General features: G+C 44.2%; 2 protein-coding genes across 2 annotated transcripts in view; both read left to right on the top strand.

Annotated features, from left to right (window-relative positions):
* prdm15 (PR domain containing 15) overlaps positions 1–2,462 on the top strand; it is a 22,848-nt gene extending 20,386 nt beyond the window's left edge. Inside the window, exons 23-24 of the mRNA XM_008287284.1 lie at positions 276–497; positions 1,384–2,462. Coding sequence (XP_008285506.1) covers positions 276–497; positions 1,384–1,917 — 756 coding nt within the window. The 3' untranslated portion in view covers positions 1,918–2,462. The remainder of the gene's footprint in view (positions 1–275; positions 498–1,383) is intronic.
* An 8,464-nt stretch (positions 2,463–10,926) lies between these two features.
* Positions 10,927–20,383, top strand: ripk4 (receptor-interacting serine-threonine kinase 4). The gene is made up of 8 exons (XM_008287283.1): positions 10,927–11,151; positions 13,289–13,580; positions 14,340–14,488; positions 14,755–14,804; positions 16,460–16,618; positions 17,435–17,550; positions 18,251–18,491; positions 18,628–20,383. Exons 1-8 carry the CDS (start codon positions 10,964–10,966, stop codon positions 19,875–19,877), a joined length of 2,445 nt encoding a protein of 814 aa, XP_008285505.1. The 5' UTR covers positions 10,927–10,963; the 3' UTR covers positions 19,878–20,383.
* The last annotated feature ends 103 nt before the right edge of the window (positions 20,384–20,486 follow it).

Raw genomic sequence — 20,486 nt, 5'->3', positions numbered from 1 at the left:
CATGTTTAAATGATCCACATGAAGCTAAAATGATCCTATTTGAGGCCACTACTGTGTCTCAGTTCCGTAAACTCCTGTTGGGGCACAAAAATACAGAGTTCCTGTTTGTTCACAGTTTGACCTGTGAATCATCAGAGCATCTCTATGACTCCCCCTGCACTCGGCATCACGTGCATCCAGTGTGACATGTTTGACCAAATGAAGAAGGTCTGGGTCTGAAGCTGACCCTGTCTCTGTCTGTATGCCATGGTGACATATTTCACCTCCTCCCTCAGCCCACTCTCACCCTGGAAAAAGACGGCATGTCTCAGGAGAGGCCCAGCCGACCGTCTCGACACGCCAAGAAGAAGCAGAGAGTTCCAGCTGAGCCGGAGCTCTCCGAGTCCGACGAATACGTTGATTTCACCGAGCCAAGACACGAACCGATGGCAGAATTCAACGCCGTCATCGTCGGCGACGAGACCGAGACAAGCTCTGCTGTGCAGAGCATCCAGCAGGTACATGTGCAGACTTTTACTAAAGATGTTGCTTTATTCTTACAATAACATTTTCCATCTGCTTTTTTCCCCCCTAAAGACCAGAATAAATGGAAGCTTGATAAAAGCAGGCAGCCTGATTAAAAGAGGAAATATGGGCTGAAGAGTTTCCCAGAGACAGCAGCTGACTGGTGGAAAACAGAATAAAGAGAAATCCATAATGATGACATGCAGCTGTAGTAAAGTATCCACCACTCTGGCTCTGTGTTTCTAGTATTATCTTTTTGTTGAAATAAACTGATCATTTAATAACTGTTGGGTTTGGTTATCAATCAGTGTAATAAAAAATATCCCTCTGAATGGGCAGTAATGAATTATAACCCGATAACATCACCACACTATAACACACACTGGACTCAGACTAAACATTGTCTAGAAGGTCAGTCTTCATTGTGGATCTTTGGCAAACTGAAGATCAAACAATAAATGATGGTAACAGACTGTGTTCCACCTTTAAACCTGTCGAACAAAGCAACAAGAATAAGTAAGAAATAATAAATACTGCAGAGAAAACCTGGATAACTCACAATAAAATAATTAAAATGGTAATGATTCAGGTTTTTTCTCTGAGTAGTTTTGTAAAAAAAATGGGTTCTTACCTGTATTTGACAGCTATAGATGTGAGTAAACCAATTAAGAGCCTCTATTTCTACATCTTCATCACCTGGATGTGTCAATGAAAGGCAGTTTATAATTAGCACATTTGTTTTCAAGGTTTATGAGCTTAAACAGGATGTTGTTTTTTGCTTTAAAATCTGAATCATGTTACCGTGACAGGAGTGAAAAGTGGCCACTCCGGTTGATTCATTGGTCATTTCTTCTGAGTTTCTACCTGCTGCTGTTTCAGGTGGTGGTCCTGACCGACCCCAGCGCTCCGTCAGCCTCCTCCCCCAGCTCAGTGGGTCTGACCAACATCACCGTCACGCCCATCACCAGCCACGCCCCGGCCCAGTTCACCAGCCTGCAGCCCGTAGCCGTGGGCCACCTGACCGCCAGCGACCGGCCGCTCACGCTCGACAACTCCATCCTCACCGTCACCTTCGACACCGTCAGCGGCTCCGCCATGCTCCACAACCGACCGGCCGAGCTCGTCCCAGAGACGGTGGGCCCCGGCGGAGGCGCGGCGCCCCAGTCCGTCGCCCACTTCATCAACCTCACCACTCTGGTCAACCCCATGGGCCACCAGCTGGAGGCCCCGGCTCTGGCCTGGAGGCCCGTACCGGCGGCTGAGGGCGGCCAGGTCACTCCGGTGGTGGAGGGGGCTCAGGGGGAGAGTCAGGAGGCCCAGAGCCAGGGTCCCGAGCCGGGCCGGCCCAACCAGAGCCAGCCGCCCACCCCACAGCAGCAGAGCGGCTCCGCACAGCAGATGTTCAGCTACTGAGCAGACAGCGGGGGTGCAGGTCACCTCACACAGACATTGTTCCATAGTAGAGTAGATTTATACGTGCAAAGCTTTGATCACTGTCACCCAGATGCCTCTACAGCCCCATGGAAGCAAACGAAATTGTAATTATTTTCTTTTTTTATATATACAGACAAAACAAAGTGTTTGGTGATAACGATTCTGCTGATTACAAAACGGGAGAAATGGTGCATTCAGCCAAAACCACTGACACTCCGCTGACATCTGAAACCAAAGCATCATGTTGAATATTCAAATGCCTTACCAGCCTTTAAAGACGTGCATGTTTTCAATCTGCTGCTCGGAAAATGAAGTATGAAACCGTACCGACCTGGAAAAGATGGACTTGGATGGTGGCGAGCTGGTGACAACACTTCCACCGTCACGTGTTCCCGAAAGAGTGTCACTGATGAAATGTTATTTTTAGAAAGCTGTATACTGTAATTATTGTCGACCTGTTGGAAAACAAAACTGGAAACTTTTTTTTACTCTTATTTTTTAAACAAAATGCCTCTTTAAACCGGCTCGCTTCTTCTTCTTCTTTGTTTTTGTGTGTGTGGTCTGCAGCTGCCAGCAGCGGGGGAACATCCGAGCAGAGAGGTTTTTCTAAATCCCAGCGCAAATGTCGCCTGAATCAACCAAACCTGCTTCTGTTTACAGCTATGTGAACAGCTGCTCTGGATCTCCTCTGCTCTCTGACCAGTGAGCCTGTTTGTCCTTTAATCAGGCGGAAAATTATCGCTTTTATGCAAGTGTGACATAGAGCACCAGTCCTCACACAGATTCTACAGCGATGTTTACAATATGTTGGTCAGCTGCTTGTGAAACATGAGAATCAGTTGACTTTCCAGTTTATTGAATTTGTCTTCATGACTGTTGCATATCCTCCAGAGAGGAGAAAATAAAATAAAAACTTGACCATAAATCATAATCATCCCTTACGCTCGTAGCAATAAAGGAAAATAGCCAGAAAAGACATGTAGGAATTAATTAGTTTGTTAAATAAACAGGAGTACAGATACTTAAAAGAAATGATTATTTGTGCTGGATTAAATTAGTGATGTTCTTAAAGCTACACGTCATCCCAACTGAAGGTTTTCTAAATAACAAGACAAGAGATCCACAGTTTAATTCCTCTAATAGCTAAAAAAAATACTAAATTATTAAGAAATAAATTGCAATTATGGGCTGCAAGGTGTCTCGGTGGTTAGCACCATCGCCTCCAGGTAGAAGGTCGCTGTTTCGAGGACACCCGGGATCTTTCTGCGTGGAGTCTCCATGTTCTCCCCGTGCAGCGTGGGTTCTCTCCGGGTTCTCCGACTTCCTCCCACAAGGTCCAGAAACACGTTGAGGTTAATTGGTGATTGTAAATTGTCCGTAGGTGTGAATGTGAGTGTGCTTGGTTGTCTGTCTCTAAGTGTAGCCCTGTGATAGACTGGTTACCTGTCCAGGTGAACCTGCCTTCACCCTGAGTCAGCTGGGATAGACTCCAGCCCCCCATGACCCTGGTGAGGATTAAGGAATTAAAGAAGCTGTAGTTTTAAAGGCTGTCAGAGGGGACGGTTTGGATGTCCAGGGTCTGCACTGATTCCTGCTGCCGTGTCCTGACCCTGAGCTGACCCTGAAGGTGGACCAGTCAGATTGCGGGCAGGTCGGCACCAGTAATGCTTTCTGCAGGCTCGACGGCCTATTGTGCTCGGTTCCTGTGCTGCTCGGCGGCTGACAGTGACGGACGAGCGGAGAACAGTGACTGCAGTGTTGAACTGGATCAGCGAGCTCTGGAGGCAGCTTGAACTTTCACACAGTTGCTGGGCGTGGTGAGGTGGGGGGCTGTGCCTCGTCTTAATTTCACTGACTATAGTGTACATATGTAAGGGCTAAAATAAAGGACTGATCTGATGAGGTGAGATGTCAAGAAATTCAAGCGTTTCTAGTTTCCTTCATTGAAGGACTCAGCTAGACCTGGATGGATCTTCAGACATATTGTGTTTTCATCTGAAGCCGTGCTGAGGTCCTTAAATGGAAAATAAAGTTGAATAATGTTCATAAAAACCCACAACAGGACTTAACATTTAGATTTTATCTTGCAACTCCCATGGTCTGTGACACAAACTACAGTTTTTGTCAAAGCAGTTTGGTGGATTTATAAAGTGGAAAGGACAGCAAGGTAAAGTAGTGAAGCTCTTCTAAATACAGCATACACTTAAACTGATATTGATTATTTTAGATTAACCTTTTTGCAGCTGCCTCCATCCACAGCAGCAGGTATTCTAAACCGTGTACGTGCTGAACATCATCTACTACAGTCACTACGCTCACTGTGGACGACTTCTAAAAAGGCAGTCACAAAGTTCTTTCCATCTCTGAAACACTTCACTGTTATTGCATTTATTGTCTCTATTAGACTCTGTTTGTCTCTTTGCAGTGTGCAGCGTTGGTAAAGCTTCTCCAGCAGGAGTTTCCACCAATAAATGCAGCTTTCAGTCTTCTGGATTGAGGCGTATGTGCATCTGAGTTTGTCGAGCAGCCAGGAGGAAGTCGTTACTGCATCACTGACTCTTCCTCCAACCGCACGAGTTCCTTTTACTCAAACTGACTGAGAAACGAATTCCTGATCTGTTCTGGTATTGATCAGAAGCACCAGCGCAGGTCTGGACAGGCCTCGTCCGGCAGTGTTTATCAAGGGTTTAGGTGAGTTTTCCTCCTTTGTAATCCCACCAACAACAACATGTGTGAACCCTACACTGACCACAACAACAAGATTTAAATTGAGATCAGAATAAGCTTTAGGAGGCAGATACTGGGCAGAAGCTTTGCAGACATGCATTCAACATTATACATTATTTTATATCAGAGAACAACCACAACATGATGGATAAACCCAAGCAGGATTTTTATTTTTTTTACTTAATCTTTCACAAACCTCAAGCATGAGCAAATCGTGGCCTTCAAACCTACATGGAACTATTGTTTAAAGCTGTTCAAACACAGCTGTCAGCGTTTGAGAATCAGGGAGACACATCAGCCGGCTGTGTCCTGCCACCAGAGAGGAAGCTGAAAGGAATGTTTAGAACTTCTCACTAACTTCAGCGTCACTCAAATAACTAGAAACTGAAAAAAGTAATAATAAATAAAAATGTATTAAATTATAATTTAGTGAAATAAGACATTGCTTTTGAATTGTGGTTGAAGCGAATAATTTAAAAATTTTTTTAAAAAAAACTGTCCAAATGAGAGCTGATGAGCAGTGGGCCAGAATACCTGTCAACAGGTGCACAAGTCTGACTGAGAGTTACAGGAAACACCTGATTGGCTCAAAGGGTTGTTCAACTAAATATTAGCTTATGGGTCCCATCATGCTGGTTTGTTTATTTGTTGTTGTTGTTGTTTTTTTAATGTTTCTGTTGAGCCACAATTCAAAAGCAACGCCATGATGTTCGATACATTTTTATTTATTATTACTTTTGTCAATTTCAACCTATTTTAGTGTTTTTTTCCTTCTTTAACGAGCGGATATGAATACATTTGTCTGTAAGTGGTCATCACAGAGCAGCATGTGTTATTACTGAGTACGTCCAGTAGATGGCGATAAAGTCTGGCAACGTGCTAAAGTTTGACAAGCATGAATATTTACAATGATTTGCTGCTTAAATGTTTGTTTTCAGTTTAAAACATAGACGATAACTCTAACAGGAAACAGAGCTGCACCCACGACGGCTTCATATCCGTGTTGTCATTAGATGATTCATTAACGAGCCTTCCTCCTCTGAACACCAGCGGCTGCATTCTTCTGATCGTCTGTATGCCAGCAGGAAGCAGAATGAACAAAGGGCAGAAGAAAGCACAGCTCCACTAATTAACGTGCCACCACAGCAAGCTGTCACAGGCTCTGACTTCATCCTGACAGCATGACTCTGCAGTTCTGATCAATGCATTGATTAGTTGAGAAGATTATTTGTTATCAGCTGTCTTCATTGTCCCGGCTGCATACCAAAGCATCTCAGATCAATGAGGCTCATTTGAATTGAGAACAACAGGTTTGTTTTCCCACAGGAGAAGTGGACGGTCCTGATTCCTTATCTTGTCTTTAATCAGCGAGCAGATAAAAGGAGCTGATTTAATTAACACCCCAGCAGAAAGCTCCTCTTTCATTCTAATGATGGAGAGGTGTGGCGAGGCCCGATGGAGACGGGCGGACCGGCGCCTCAGAGGGCCTCGTTCACGCTGCCCACACCGTTTAACCTGCGTGAGTCCTGGCTCCTGGCGTACCTGTGAGACCAGCTCATTGTCTCAACAGCTGCCCTGATGACATATTTATAGCGAGCCTTTCTACCTGGTCCTTCCAGTTCCCTCATTAATGCAGCGGAGGGTGGAGTGAGGTTATATCATGCGCTAAGTGGAGGTAAACACAGAGGCGTCGCTTTCAGGCAACAAACAAGCAAAGACATCACATGTTGTCCTCACATGTGGTGAATTTTCAGAGACAAATAAAATATAAAAGAACCCAACCAGGCGACTAGTGACAGCTGAGGGAGGCTGTTGTCTAAATTAGTCTCACTGTCTAACTTAGTGCAAGAGATCTTTTCATTCTCCCAGACTAATTCTTCTCCTATAAGACACACAGCAATTATTTTCCTGTAAATCACAACCTGACTTTCATTTTCTTACTTAACGCTACGCACTTTGGAAGCTGCCCAGCCGCATGACTCATGGGGTTTTTAGACGCGCTAACTGCACCAGCCGCTGGGCTCAGCTCTGGGGCAGGACGAATCAAAACAGGCAGACTTATTAAAACTTCTGGTGGGACTAGATCACTACAGCAGAAGGAAGCAGTCACATGTCAGATGATTCAGTCTCGTATCATCTCACGGTAATGGCTTCTAAGTTGAACAGTAGGATATTTTCTCTAACAGTTTAGATGATAAAAATACAGTAGTAGAACCTGAGTGCAACAAAAGTCAGAACACCTTCAGATTCAAATCTTTTTTAAACTTCATACGTCCACTTTCACTTCTGATGACAGCATGGATGCCTTCACCAGTAGAGCAGCTCTCGTGTTGCTCTACACGACTCTTTAAAATACCTCCAAGGTGTTTGGATTTCAGATTCAGGGTCAGGGGACACATTTGCCCGGATCACAGTTCAGACAGTAATTAGAAATCACAGGCGAACTCAGTTTGGTTTCAGCCATCACTCGGTTTCTAACTCGTTAATCAATGAGCACAGATGTGTTGTTGAATCTACTTTTGGTTTTGTCTGTATCGTCTTTCTAAATTATTTGCTTTTGATTGTTCATTAGAGGAAACACTCTGCTAGTCAGTGTAAAATTAAAGCATTTCAGCGACATGCACAGGGTGGTACTCACTGTTGTTATGCACTGAATTAAAACATTCACCTCATTACCTCATTACCTCAACTGGGAAACTTGTGTAGATCTGTGGAGCTATTATGGGGGAATGCATAACAAACCAGAGCTATCTTTACACATATTTCCTTCCAACAACAAGCTACCTGACTGTTTAAACACATCACACATTCCTACTTGGATGGAAAGTTATTTCCATATCGTGCCGTCTTCCTAACGTCCTCTTATGGAAATCTAATTCAAATAATGTACAGAAAATTAGACAAACACATCAGCTTTTCATCCACTTTGCCTTTAAGGTATTTATTACAGCATGCAGTGGTCAAAGTTTAAGTAATTTGAACTCTTTTCTTTGCCTGACAGCTAAAAAACCACAGAGCAGTTGGGAATAATGGGCTTCAACATGCAGCAGTGCTGTTGTGTCTGAAGGCCTCCTCAGGTGTCCTGGGACAGACAAGCGAACATGAGCTCATACACATCAGGGCATTGCATCCGCTAATATAATTCATACATGCTAATTAGCTGGAAGCCAGAGTCCTTGTTTTACTCAGAGAGAGTGCCTGGAATATTTACCATTTTGTTTTGTTTTACATTATTTGAGGGGCTGCAAGGTGCCTCGGTGGTTAGCACTGTCGCCTCGCAGCTGGAAGGTCGCCGGTTCGCGTCCCGGTGAGGACACCCGGGATCTTTCTGCGTGGAATCTCCATGTTCTCCCCGTGCAGCGTGGGTTCTCTCCGGGTTCTCCAGCTTCCTCCCACAGTCCAGAAACATGCTGAGGTTAATTGGTGATTGTAAATTGTCCGTAGGTGTGAATGTGAGTGTGCTTGGTTGTCTGTCTCTAAGTGTAGCCCTGTGATAGACTGGTTACCTGTCCAGGTGAACCTGCCTTCACCCTGAGTCAGCTGGGATAGGCTCCAGCCTCCTATGACCCTAGTGAGGATTAAGCGGTGTATAGATAATGGATGGATGTAATGTTTGTGTTTGCTTTTGCTAAGATTCAACCCTTCTTCCCATCTCATCTTGCTTTTTTGTGCTACAGGAAGTGGAAATAATTCATAGAACGGACTCATGAGGACATTTCAATCTGATCTCTGGCATTTAGGGGCTCACGGTAAATGATTTCCCTGAGATAAGCCTGTAGGTTATTGCAGCAATGCGTCTCTGTATATAACTGTCATCAGTCTGAGGCTATCTGTGATGTGTTGCTACGTATACATCACGCTATAAAACAGAACAACCAGAGATAATCTGCAGCACATTGCTGCTTTATGAGACGTGAAAAATGAATCATTTACCCACAAGCTGGGTGGTTCCTACGTGAAATAAGCGTCCTTGAGTAAAACACTAGACCTCAATCAACTCCAGGTTGTTGTTTTTTCTTTCTGCGCCTGACCTTGAGCTGTAATCGTACCACATTTAATGTGCCGCTGTCTGGCAGCTACGAAGGAGAAGAAGATTCTGTATTATGCGTATTAAGTGACATCTCCATTGTGTTGAAGGAAACCAACCTTTCCACTAATCCCCAACTGTTTTTAGTGTGTGCAGATTATTCTGAATAAGCCGCCTTGGGCCAGAGTTTTTTCTTTTCTTTTTTCTTTTTTAGTTATTTGACGTCTGTACGAGGCAATTATTGAAATTATGGCGTTAAAGAGAAGCAGCATAAAAGTGCACAAAAGGTCAAGAAGTTAAAGTCATGGCAGGAGCTGAATGTACAGTTCACTATAAATAACATAAAGTCATCGTGGGTGAACACATTATCGATGTATTCTACTGCTGCATCGACTACAACACATACTGTCAGAGTAATAACACAGCAAATACAAGTTAAAGTCAAGTAAAATTAAGTGAGAATAAAGTAAAGTAATGCTAAGTTAAACTAAGCTAAGGTAAGTTAAAGTTAAAATAGAGTTACGTTATAGTAAAGTCAACTAAGGTTAAGTTAAACTAAAATTAATTAAAGTTAAAATAGAGCTAAGTTAAGTTAAAGTAAAGTAAAATTAATTAAGTTAACGTAGAGTTAAGTTACGCTAAAGCCAAGTAAAATAATGTAAGGTAAAATTAAGTGAGAATAAAGCAAGGTAATGCTAAGTTAAACTAAGCTAAGGTAAGTTAAAGTTAAAATAGAGTTACATTAAGTTAAAGTAAACTAAATTAAGTTAAAGTAGAGTTAAGTTAAAGCCAAGTAAAATAATGTAAAGTAAAATGAAGTGAGAATAAAGTAAGGTAATGCTAAGTTAAGTTAAAGTTAAAATAGAGTTATGTTATTTTACGTTATGTTACGTTACAGTAAAGTCAATTACTGTTAAGTTAAACTAAACTAAATTAAAGTTAAAATAGAGCTAAGTTAAGTTAAAGTAAACTAAATTAAGTTAACGTTAAAGTAGGGTTAAATGAAGTCAAAGTAAAGTAAAATAATGTAAAGTAAAATTAGGTGAGAACAAAGTAAGATAAAAAAGTTAAAATAGAGTTATGTTACATTACAGTAAAGTCAATTAATGTTATGTTAAACTAAAATAGGTTAAAGTTTAAATTAAGTTAAAGCAAAATAAAAAAAATTAAGTTAAAGTTAAAATAGAGTTAAGTTAAAGTCACGTAAAGTAAATGTAAGATACAGTAACGTTAAACTAAGCCAAAAATAAATTGAAATTAAAATAGAGTTAAGTAATGTTAAGTTAAAATAAAATAAATTGAAATAAAAAAGTAAAAATAGAGCTAAGTTAAGTTAAAGCAAAGTAAAGTAAAGTAAAATAAATTAAAGTTAAAGTTGAGTTAAGTTAAAGTCAAATAAATTAAATGTAAGATATAGTAAAGCAAGGTAAGTTAAACTAAAAGAAATTAAGTTGACATTAAAATAAAGTTACGTAATGTTAAGTTAAAGTAAACTAAATTAAGTTAAGTTAGAATAAAGCAATGTTAGGTTAAACTCAGCCAAATCAAGTTAAAATTAAAATAGAGTTAAGTCATGTTAAGTTAAAATAAACAAAATTAAGTAAAGTTAAAGAAAAGTAGAGTAAAAATAAGATAGAGTAAAGTAATGTTAAATTAAGCCAAATTAAGTTGAAATTGAAATAGAGTTATGTAATATTAAGTTAAGTTAAGTCTGATCATAGGATGAGTTTCATGGTGAGGAGATGAATCCACACATTCTCTAACCTGTGCCGACTCAATATTCCATTTCACACCTATTGTTCAGACGTATTCCCTCTCCTGACCTCCGGGGCCTTTATGTGGATATAATGGACTACAGTGGGACAAAGATGCATTTATTAAACGGCACATTCCTGGCTTCATGGCCTCAGGCTCATCACACAAACTATTCTCTTCTTCTTCTTCTCGTGGCAGATACATGAGAAAGCTCAGGACTTCAGGCCATCTGCAAAACAATTGTCTAAAGGCATTTACTGGCAGCATGCTGCCTTGTGGGCTGTCATGTTCCTCCAGTGAACTTTTCCATCCCTGCCCTGTGTTTCAAAACCAGGATGTGAGGTCACAGCAGCAGGCTCCGCCCCTCTGTTCACCTGAAGAGAGGGAGGGGCCTCACCCAGCTAGACAAGAGGAAAAACAAGGAAGAGCTCACAGAGTCGGTGGTGTGTGTGCTCACTCCCACAGATTGTACCTTGGAGACGGAAAAAACAGGAATTTACTGGTGGGTTTCTCAACATGGACATGGACGTCCCGGATTCCTCGCATGGGAATATGGGGCTGTTAAGGACCTTTGACTCCTCTGAGTTTGGCAGCTGGGAGAAAATAGGCTCAGGTGGATTTGGACAAGTATACAAAGTCCGGCACGTACAGTGGAAAACATGGCTGGCTATTAAGTGCCCTCCCTGCCTTCATGTGGATGACAAGTAAGTTCCAGCTGTTCGGCCTCATGTGTTGCTTGCTGTTAGATTCAGGTCCACATGCTGCTTTCAGATGTCTCTTTACTCCTGTATTTGGAAGTTCCACACTGTCTTTCCCAGGCTCTTGTCTCTCAGCTGTACAGTCTGATGAGCAGTTTACGTGCAAGCGGTAGACAGACGCAGGCTCAGAATATGCATGAGTCACTCTCTGCCAGTCTGGGCACACCATGCAGCTGGAGCAGTGGCTCAGCAGCCAAGTGGAAGCCACGTTTCAACACAGTTAAATTGTGTTACAGGGAGGACCAACATCCTCAGGGCAAGTGTAAGTCCACACTGCTCAGGGTCAGAGCTGTTTGCTTTTTCCAACTAGAGCCAAGCATGAAAGGCTGCCAGCTGATCTCCCTCATAAACAGTGATGTTATCAGGCTGTGACCGCAGGGAGGGGCTCATTAAAATAAATGTACTTTAAAAAAAAGAAGAAGAAGAAGGAGCAAAGAGGTCTCCCCCTCCAGGCACCGCTGATTACACAACGCTCCAGAATTCTCTCACGTTTTTCATGAATCTTGCTTTTGCTCTGCATGGGCCTCACAGCAGAAAGGAAAATGTGTGTTTTCTATATTTTTGGATGTGTGTGTGTGTGTGAGCCACTGTGCTGCAGGTGACTGGTGTGAAGTTGTCTGAATCAAGCAGCAGAGGAAGCTCCCATTCTGTTGTGCATTCACACTGATTTCATGATGCACGCTACAATGTTGTCTCATACGATCTCATAAGATAAAAAAGTCATATATTGTTGTTGAGCTCTTGCCCCAGGCGTAGCAAACCAAGCAGGACTGTCACATTCTGATTTATCTTCTGGCCACTGACACCAAAGCATTTGAACAGGAACTGTGAAGACAGACATTTCCTTTCAAAACTTGTGGTGCAACTTAAAAGCATCCACGGAACCTGCACCAGAGATGTTATCACCTCCAAACATCTGCAGAGTGCATAAACAGTCGTTTGACTGCAGTCTTCATTGACCCACACATAACATCCAGCCACAGGGACTCAAAGCCACCTTTGTCTGGCTGTGTCGCAGGCCGCCGCTGTGTGGCACAGACAATGTAAGAAGCTGTCAAACCGGTCTTACCGGGCCTCTCTGTTAAAGCAGGGACATTGTTTGGTTGTGAGGAGCTGCTGCCGAGCGCTCTGGATTAAACGAAGGGTTTAGCAACAACTGCGTGTCCTGTTTGATTATTCCTGCCGGGCAGATGTGGGCACTTTGCCTCCTTCACTTCACTATAAAGGATAATTCTAGTCAGGCTTCCTCCTGCTGACTCTAATCTGAGACACCATCTCCATAAAACTCAGGTGCTGCAGGAGTCTCTCATGTGCATCTACTTTAATTTAACTGATGGTACAGAATTAGTCCATTCTGCCTTTGAAGCACATTCCTATGATTGCAGTCAGGAGAAGTGACTTAACTTTCTCTCATTTGTCCTCCGTAAGAGGCTGCATTATGAAAGCAACCTTTGCTTGAGAGATATGTGCACTGAGGTCATGACTGACCTGCACGGTTGTGTTTGAGGTATGTCAGCGGCGGACTGATAATGGGAGCTGTGCAAAGATTGAGCAACAGAGAACAAGAGCTGTGTTTGGGCCGACTCTCCTGATGCGATCCAGGCAGGAATGTCCTCCAGGTTTTAGCAGAACCGCTGGGCACTGAGGAGCAAGAGCCACATACTCAGGAGGTAAATTAATTATGGATGTTTACAGAGGTCACACCTTCACAGCCTCCAAGGTGAAGGCTGATGAATGTTTTGCATGGCTGAGAGCTCGCTGTGGATGACGTGCCATGTGCTGGAATTTTAATTAGGACAAAAGTTGTGCCAAATATGGGAGCTGGTGAGCAAAGTATGAGCTCCGAATCACAGCACAGGTTAATGTTTTATGTGTGAAAGGGTCCGATACATAACTGTGAGCTGAGACGTGTGGAGGTGATGGTGAAAAACAAGGTGACCCAAATACCTTTCAGCTGGTGTTTGTCTGCACTTCTTAAAACTGCTTAGTCACCCCACACGAGGCGCTCGCTGGAGCCAGTGGACTGTAACCTAACTGTAATGTAACCTGAACGTGATTGTATTCAATAATGTGTTAAACACAGGGAGCTTCTGGAGCTGCTCGAGGAGGCCAAGAAGATGGAGGCGGCCAAGTTCCGATACATCCTGCCTGTGTACGGGATCTGCGAGGACCCCCAGGGCCTGGTCATGGAGTACATGGAGACCGGCTCCTTGGAGACCCTGCTGGCCACCGAGCCGCTGCCCTGGGAGCTCCGCTTCCGCATCATCCACGAGACTGCAGTGGGAATGAACTTCCTGCACTGCATGAGCCCACCGCTGCTCCACCTGGACCTGAAGCCGGCCAACATCCTGCTGGATGCTCACTATCATGTCAAGGTAGACGGTTTATCACAGAAGTAGCAACTCCCTGGTTCAATAAAAAGCATTCAACACGAGGATCTAATTCATCATATTTGGCTGGAATTAGTTTCTTGTAATGTCATTTTTTAGTTTACATTTGTGCAGATTTTTTATTGTTTTTATTGTATTTTTCTCCCAGTATATGAACAGAAATGTGTCGACTCAGTGTTTTTGTTCCTGGAAGAAAGATTTGACATGAAGTCAGACCACAGCTCTCTTTGTTTAAAAGCTTTCTCAGAGGCCCAGCTTTAAGCTTTTGGGAGGAATTTCAGCCGTGAGGTGCTTTGCTGTTCCCTTTCATCCCTTTAAAATGATAGCCCTGCACACGCTCTGGGCAGACAGGTGTCTGTCAGCCGCTGTCCAGCCTCTGAACAGCCCAACTGCAGTAAGAGCAAGGGGTGGGAACCATCACCGTCAGGGTTTATACCTGGATGTAAACACCTCACCCGGGCCTGTCCCGACAGGATTAATTTAGCTCCTATTAAATCTCCCTCTGTGACTGTGTGTGTGTGTAGGCGGGTGTGCACTCCTCAACACAAATGTGGAGGGCCTCTCCTCTCCTACAGGCTGGGACATGGCTGGGTTGCCCTCATCATACCACTGAGTGCACATAATAAGAGCTTAGCTGCCTGTCACACCGAGCGGGCAAAGTTAGTCATCAAGGCCGCGGTGCTTCATGAGAAACACTGCGGGGTTGCTCTGTAGAGGGTCTTATCTGATCTCTTTCTGTCTCAGATATCTGATTTTGGTCTGGCCCGGTGGAACGGTCTGTCACGGGCCGACGACATCAGCAGAGACGGTTTCTGCGGCACCATTGCCTACCTGCCACCCGAGAGCATCATAGAGAAGGACAGAGTGTCGGACACCAAGCATGACGTATACAGGTTGGCTTGTTTTGACAATTTACGTGCAAGCTTTTGTTTGAATGTGTTTAGGTGTTATCTGGCTTTATAATGTTCACTTAAGCTCTGAGTCACAGTGTGATGAATCCAGATTAATTTGGTCTGATAAATACTGAGTTATCCCATTTCTAATATTGACTTCTAAAACATTCTGTAAGATGATCATGTATATTTATAGTTAAAGTCAGGAGCCACGTTTCTAGCAGAAGTGTAATGTTGGATGTTTTCTTGTTTTTCTCTTTTTCCAGTTTCTCCATCGTGATCTGGGGGATTCTCACACAGAAGAAACCCTACCAAGGTGAGCACCGGAGTGGCGTTAACACATGAGAACAATGGGGATATACTTTCTTTCGAAGGATAAAGACAAAGCAAGAAAGTCTAAAAATCTGAATTGCCAGTGGTGGTCCTGGTGATTGTAGATCTGGGCTATAAGTCTGTAATATTCTGTTTTCATTTCAAACAAGAGTCTCCATCCAAGTTAGCAGCTCTTAGAGGCTGCACAGTGCTGCTAAAAGTCCACAATGACAGTCCTGACATGGTGACATTTAGCATTTTGGCAATGTTTATCATGCTAAACACAAAGAGGAGATAAGGCTAATTGGGAATGTCATTAGTTTTAGAGGTATTTGGTTGTGACAAAGGTACTGGGCTAAGCTAAAGAGCGCTCTAAAATGGCCCAATGACAAAATATTATTTATCAACATATCGTCACAATATATTAATATAAATGAGGCCTCCAAAAATGATAATTTCCACTAAAACTAATATCACAACATCTGACAAAATAATATGAGTTTCATCGCATGTTTTTCCACCTTGGGAGCACCAAAGTGATTCAAACTTCCAGCCAGTCCATCCAGTAGCTGTTGAAGCATTTCATTTAAAGCCGCTTACGTCAAGCTCATTGTGAAAACTGAGAGGATCACCGATGTGGTCTCATCCTCTGGGGAGCATGAACGTACAGTTTTAACATCAATCCACTGAAAATCTCCTCAGATATTTTTCCCAAAGCGCTGGACCGACTCAGTAAATGGGTCACTGAGATGTTTGTTTCTCAAGCTTCTAAACCACAACCCTAATCCCACGCTCTTCAGCCTTATGAGATAAAAGCCTGCACGTTTTTCTAATAAGACAAACATCTGAATTGATACGTCAGAATGTTTTATCTCTGTTTTCCATCTGTTTTTATCGTTTTCCAAGCATGAATGAGATTGCACAGTTTCCGGTAAACACACAGTAAACACTCGGGTTCCACCTTTAAAGGTGTGTGTGTGTGTGTGTGTGTGTGTACAGGAGCTGCAGTGTGTGTGTGTGTGTGTATGTGTGTTTACTCGGTGAATTCCTGAGCAGCCAGGTGGACAGGGCCAGACTGGCAAGCACTGTGTTTTTTTCCCAGGCGTATCAGGTAGCACTTCAATTTTGTCGACCAATGCCTGGATAGGCTAGCAGGGTTGGCACTGGCACCGCCTATGTTGATCCAGACATAATTAAAAAGTGAGAAATAGCCCGGCTACCATCCCTGCCTGTCTTCCTCCTCCACCTGTGTTGGGTATTACGGCTACAATAGGAGGTGAAGTACCTGTGATTAAAGCCTCTACCTGTTTGCTCTGAATCATTGACTCGGCTGATCCCTCAGTCAGATAGAAAGAGGTCAGACCAGGATCTCTGAGAGCTTTTCCCTTTTGACTCCCATGGGAAACAACAACATACACTCCCCTATCTGAACACACAGGAAGATGGTGATAAAGCGGTGCAGAACCGACTATCTGTAAAGGCACTGGCGCCTGTCACCACCTGAAGCTGTGTTTTCGTGCAGCACGTTCCAACATGTGACTTACAACTACAAGTCCAGCCATTTGTATACAAACCATACGTCCTTGTCAGAGCAGATCCATGTGCCACAAATGATTACTTATTGATGAAACTGAACTCCTCTGCTGTTTTTTCCTTCAGGAGAGAACAATATCCTGCAGATTATGGTGAAGGTGGTGAAAGGGGTGCGTCCTGACCTGGGAGCAGTGCCACGATGTCGACCTTCAGCCTGCACCGGCTTCCTGAGCCTCATGCAGCGCTGCTGGGCCACAAACCCTGCAGCCAGACCCAGCTTCCAGGGTAAGTTATAACCAGCTGTTCACCTTTTATCTGTCCTGATAACACCAAGAAAACTAATTCAAAACAAAAGGGGTTTTCCTTTAGTTTGGATTAAAACAAAAACAAAAAGCCTGTGATGAAAGTCAAGTTTTGTTACCGTGTCCCTGTGGTACATCTGTATAGGTTCTCCACATCATGGTAATTCTAGAAGCAACTGGACTTCTCTTTTAGGTTCTTGGAGACGTTTCACCTCTCATCCACTAGGCTTCTACAGTTCTGAACTAAATAAGTCCAGTTGCTTCTTATTGAAGCTTGTTGATGCTTTATATTATAAAATAAGGAGTCAGCATTATGGCTGAGCATGTGTCCCGATGACAGTCTCAGAAACACAGACGTCTGTGGCTTCATACAGACTTTAAGAACCGATCCTGTCGACTTGTAGGGTCCACATCATTACTGTTCTTCAGAATCAGTTTCAGGCTTGAACATGTGTGGCTGAATTAGTCCATCTGTCCATTGTGTCGTGTAGAGCAGGTTTACGGTGTTAGAGGAGCAGAGTGGTGGGTGAGCTGGTGTGCTTGAGTTGCAGCCAGCAGAAGCAGCATGGACTAGATCTGCTGATTTTAGAGGAGGCAATGGTGTAGAGTTACACAGAAGGATTATTATCATGGAATAAATGTCTAAATATGTAAGTTTGATACATAGACGTGTTAAATCAACAACTTCAGGAGGATTTTAAGCACATCGCTGTAGCTTTGTTCCTCCTCTTCCTCTTCGTTTTCCTTCATCCCATCCCTGCTATCGCTGACACCTGACCCAGAGCTTTTGTCCTTCCAGAAATCACATCTGAAGCTGAGGAGCTCTGCTCTAAACCTCAAGAGGAGCCCAAGACACCAACCTTATCGACATCAGAGCCAGAACCCACATCCCCAAACGCACTCAGCAGTAACCAGGTACGACACGACGGCACCGCATTCACAGCTTTGCTTTGTGGTGAAAACTAAATGTGTATTTCACAGATTTTTCCTTCTCTGTAAGATGTAGCAAGTTTTTTGTTTGTTTGTTTTAAACTTTAAGTCAATATTTTTTAACACTGTAGATCTAATTCAAATATGAAGAGCAATAAATATACTAAATATCAGCGATGTCCAACTTAATGTACGCGCTCCCTTCTCCCCCTTACTGCCATGACTTAACGGACTTTATGCCTTTTTCTTTAATGTGTAACTACTCACCCAGACAACGGGAGGCTTATCTTTAGGCTGTTCCAGACACGATTATGACTTTATAAGTCATATGTTTGATCCTGGACACCCGTTGCATCACAAGAGGAATGTTGACTGATGGGATTGTTTAACCTGTGGGCTGTTTTGTCATTTCCTCGCTGTGGCGTACGTGACTAGAAACAAACATCCTGCTCGTGGGAAACGACAGCTGTTACTCAGTGATATCTGTCCCCTTGGAAGTTGTTATGAACTTCCGCATACATTGAGGTTATTTTGACAAGTCCGACTGTCAACATTCAATAAATATTGACTGTACTGTGAGTGGATCTGGGCACCAGCTAAAGACCTGAGCGTGGTCAGAATGGACTGGACAGAACGTCCAGCTCGTCTGTAACACCGTGTGCTTCTCTGGCTTTTTGTTCTACAGGGTAATGACAACAAACCGGTACGTCCAAAATCAGCCATGTTGCCAGAAAAAGACTACAGTCTGTCAGAGTTGCTGAGCCAGGTGGATTCTGGGATCTCCAGGAGCTTTGATCGGGTGAAGGAGGATAGCTGCCACAGCAAAGAGAACACATGCAAGAGACTGTCGGGCATCTCCTCTGCAGATTCAGCCTTTTCCTCTCAAGACTCCATCACGCTGTCTTTTGAGAAAGAAAGTACATACGGTAAGAGCTGTTTAATGATCTACAACTGGAACTATAACTTGTGTAAACATTAAAATACTGAATGAATGAATTCACAGAGTACAGGTGCAGGTTTTTCTCTCAAAGTCATCCTTTTCCTTCTTTCCTTACTGCCCAGATTCTGCAGAAATCCAGAAGCGAAAGCTGTGTGAGGCCATCAGGACCAAAGATACTGCCAAGCTGATGAAGATCCTCCAGCCTCAGGACGTCGACCTTCTCCTGGATGGAGGAGGCAGCCTGCTGCACCATGCCATCACCTTGGCTAATGAGGAGGCTGTCAAGTTCCTCCTCCTGAACAATGCCAATCCCAACCTTGCAAACGCTCGAGGCTCCACCCCCCTCCACCTGGCCACAGAGAAGCACCTGAAGCCGCTGGCAGAGGTTCTGCTTGGTCGGCGCAGCACCAATGTGAACGCCAAAGACGAGGACCAGTACACGGCTTTGCACTGGGCAGCTCAGAATGGGGACGAGGCCATCACACGCCTGCTGCTGGACCGGGGGGCGGCCATCAACGAAACCGACGGTCAGGGACGCACGCCGGCTCACGTGGCCTGCCAGCACGGCCAGGAGAATGTGATCCGGGTGCTGCTGAGCCGCGGTGTTGATGTTCGAATCAAGGGCAAGGACAACTGGACGGCGCTTCACTTTGCTGCCTGGCAAGGGCACCTGGGCATCGTCAAGCTGCTGATCAAGCAGGCCGGTGCCGACTTGGACGGCCAAACGACAGATGGCCGCACGCCGCTGCATCTGGCGTCCCAGAGGGGGCAGTATCGAGTGGCCCGGATCCTGATTGAGCTCGGGGCAGATGTCCACATGACATCCGCCGGGCTAAACACACCGCTACACGTGGCGGCACAAACGGGTCACACCAGCACCTCTCGCCTCTTGATCAAACACCAGGCAGACATCCACGCCCAGAACACCCAAGGACTCACCCCCCTCCACCTTGCCTCCCAGCGGGGCCACCTGGCCACGGTCAAGATGTTGATAGAAGAGGGGGCCGACCCCTACAGAGCCACCCAGGCCCTACGCACCCCCTGCCACATGGCGGCAGAGGGCGGACACTGTGAAGTCCTGAAGGAGTTGCTCCTTCACTGTCCGGACGGCGGCACCCTGTCGGACGAGCAGGGCCTCAGTCCGCTACACCTGGCGGTGCAGGGCGGCTACTCGAACGTCATCACGCTGCTGCTGCCACAGGACTGCCAGGACTTAGCTACAGAGAGCTCAGTGCAACCAGCAGCCGAGGAGCCTGCACCACCAGAGGCTCGGCAGCTCCAGAGGAAAGTTGTAATTCTTAAACTGACTGAGCACAACAACAAAGACTGCCCACAACCCACCAGCTCACATTGTTCTTCGGCACCATGCTAACAAGAGCAAAGACAAAACTGTACACAGCTATCTTTCGTGGGGTTTTCTTTCCACTCCTCTGCTGCCCCAAGAGTTGAGTTGGTTCCTCCAGTCTTCTAGTCTTTTGGACTTCAAAGCCCGTTGAATGCTGTAGGTACTTCCTAATAGTTAGAAAAGCTTGGATGTAAATATGTACACTGTAAATAGAAAGTATAAATACTCCATTGCCTCTGAATTTAGGCTTTTGTTTACTTTTTTACTTAACAAGCATTTTTTTTTTTTTTACGTAACAAGCACATGTTGTGTCTGGAGGTTTAATTTGGTGCGTCCTTCCGGGACCTTTCGCTGTACCACGCTGCAGCTGGTATGCCTGTAAATTATATTTAATTGAGTAAAAACGTCAGTCACAAGCTGTATTAGATGAATGCTGTAGTTCATCAGAGCCATTGTATTTACAGAAAACGCTCAGTGTTCTGTACCTGTTACATATCGCTGCTACGGCATCCATTAAAACATTTTAAACCTTTGCTTGTTGCTTTTCTCACGTAACTCGTATTCTGGTAAGATTTGGTTTTCTGGCTAAACGTGTTGGCTTTTTACATTCTTGCAGTAAAGGGGAAGAATATGCAT

Source organism: Stegastes partitus, unplaced genomic scaffold (assembly GCF_000690725.1).
Source record: "Stegastes partitus isolate 25-593 unplaced genomic scaffold, Stegastes_partitus-1.0.2 Scaffold494, whole genome shotgun sequence".
In the NCBI taxonomy this organism is placed as follows: domain Eukaryota; kingdom Metazoa; phylum Chordata; class Actinopteri; family Pomacentridae; genus Stegastes; species Stegastes partitus.
This window is presented reverse-complemented; position numbering and strand designations above follow the sequence as displayed.

Excerpts from the sequence above, each read along its gene's own strand:
- ripk4 (XM_008287283.1), top strand. The coding sequence starts at position 10,964 with ATGGACATGGACGTCCCGGATTCCTCGCATGGGAATATGGGGCTGTTA. Across the intron at positions 13,581-14,339 it reads ATGCTCACTATCATGTCAAG|ATATCTGATTTTGGTCTGGC; the intron begins GTAGACGGTTTA and ends TTTCTGTCTCAG. Across the intron at positions 18,492-18,627 it reads TGAGAAAGAAAGTACATACG|ATTCTGCAGAAATCCAGAAG; the intron begins GTAAGAGCTGTT and ends CTTACTGCCCAG.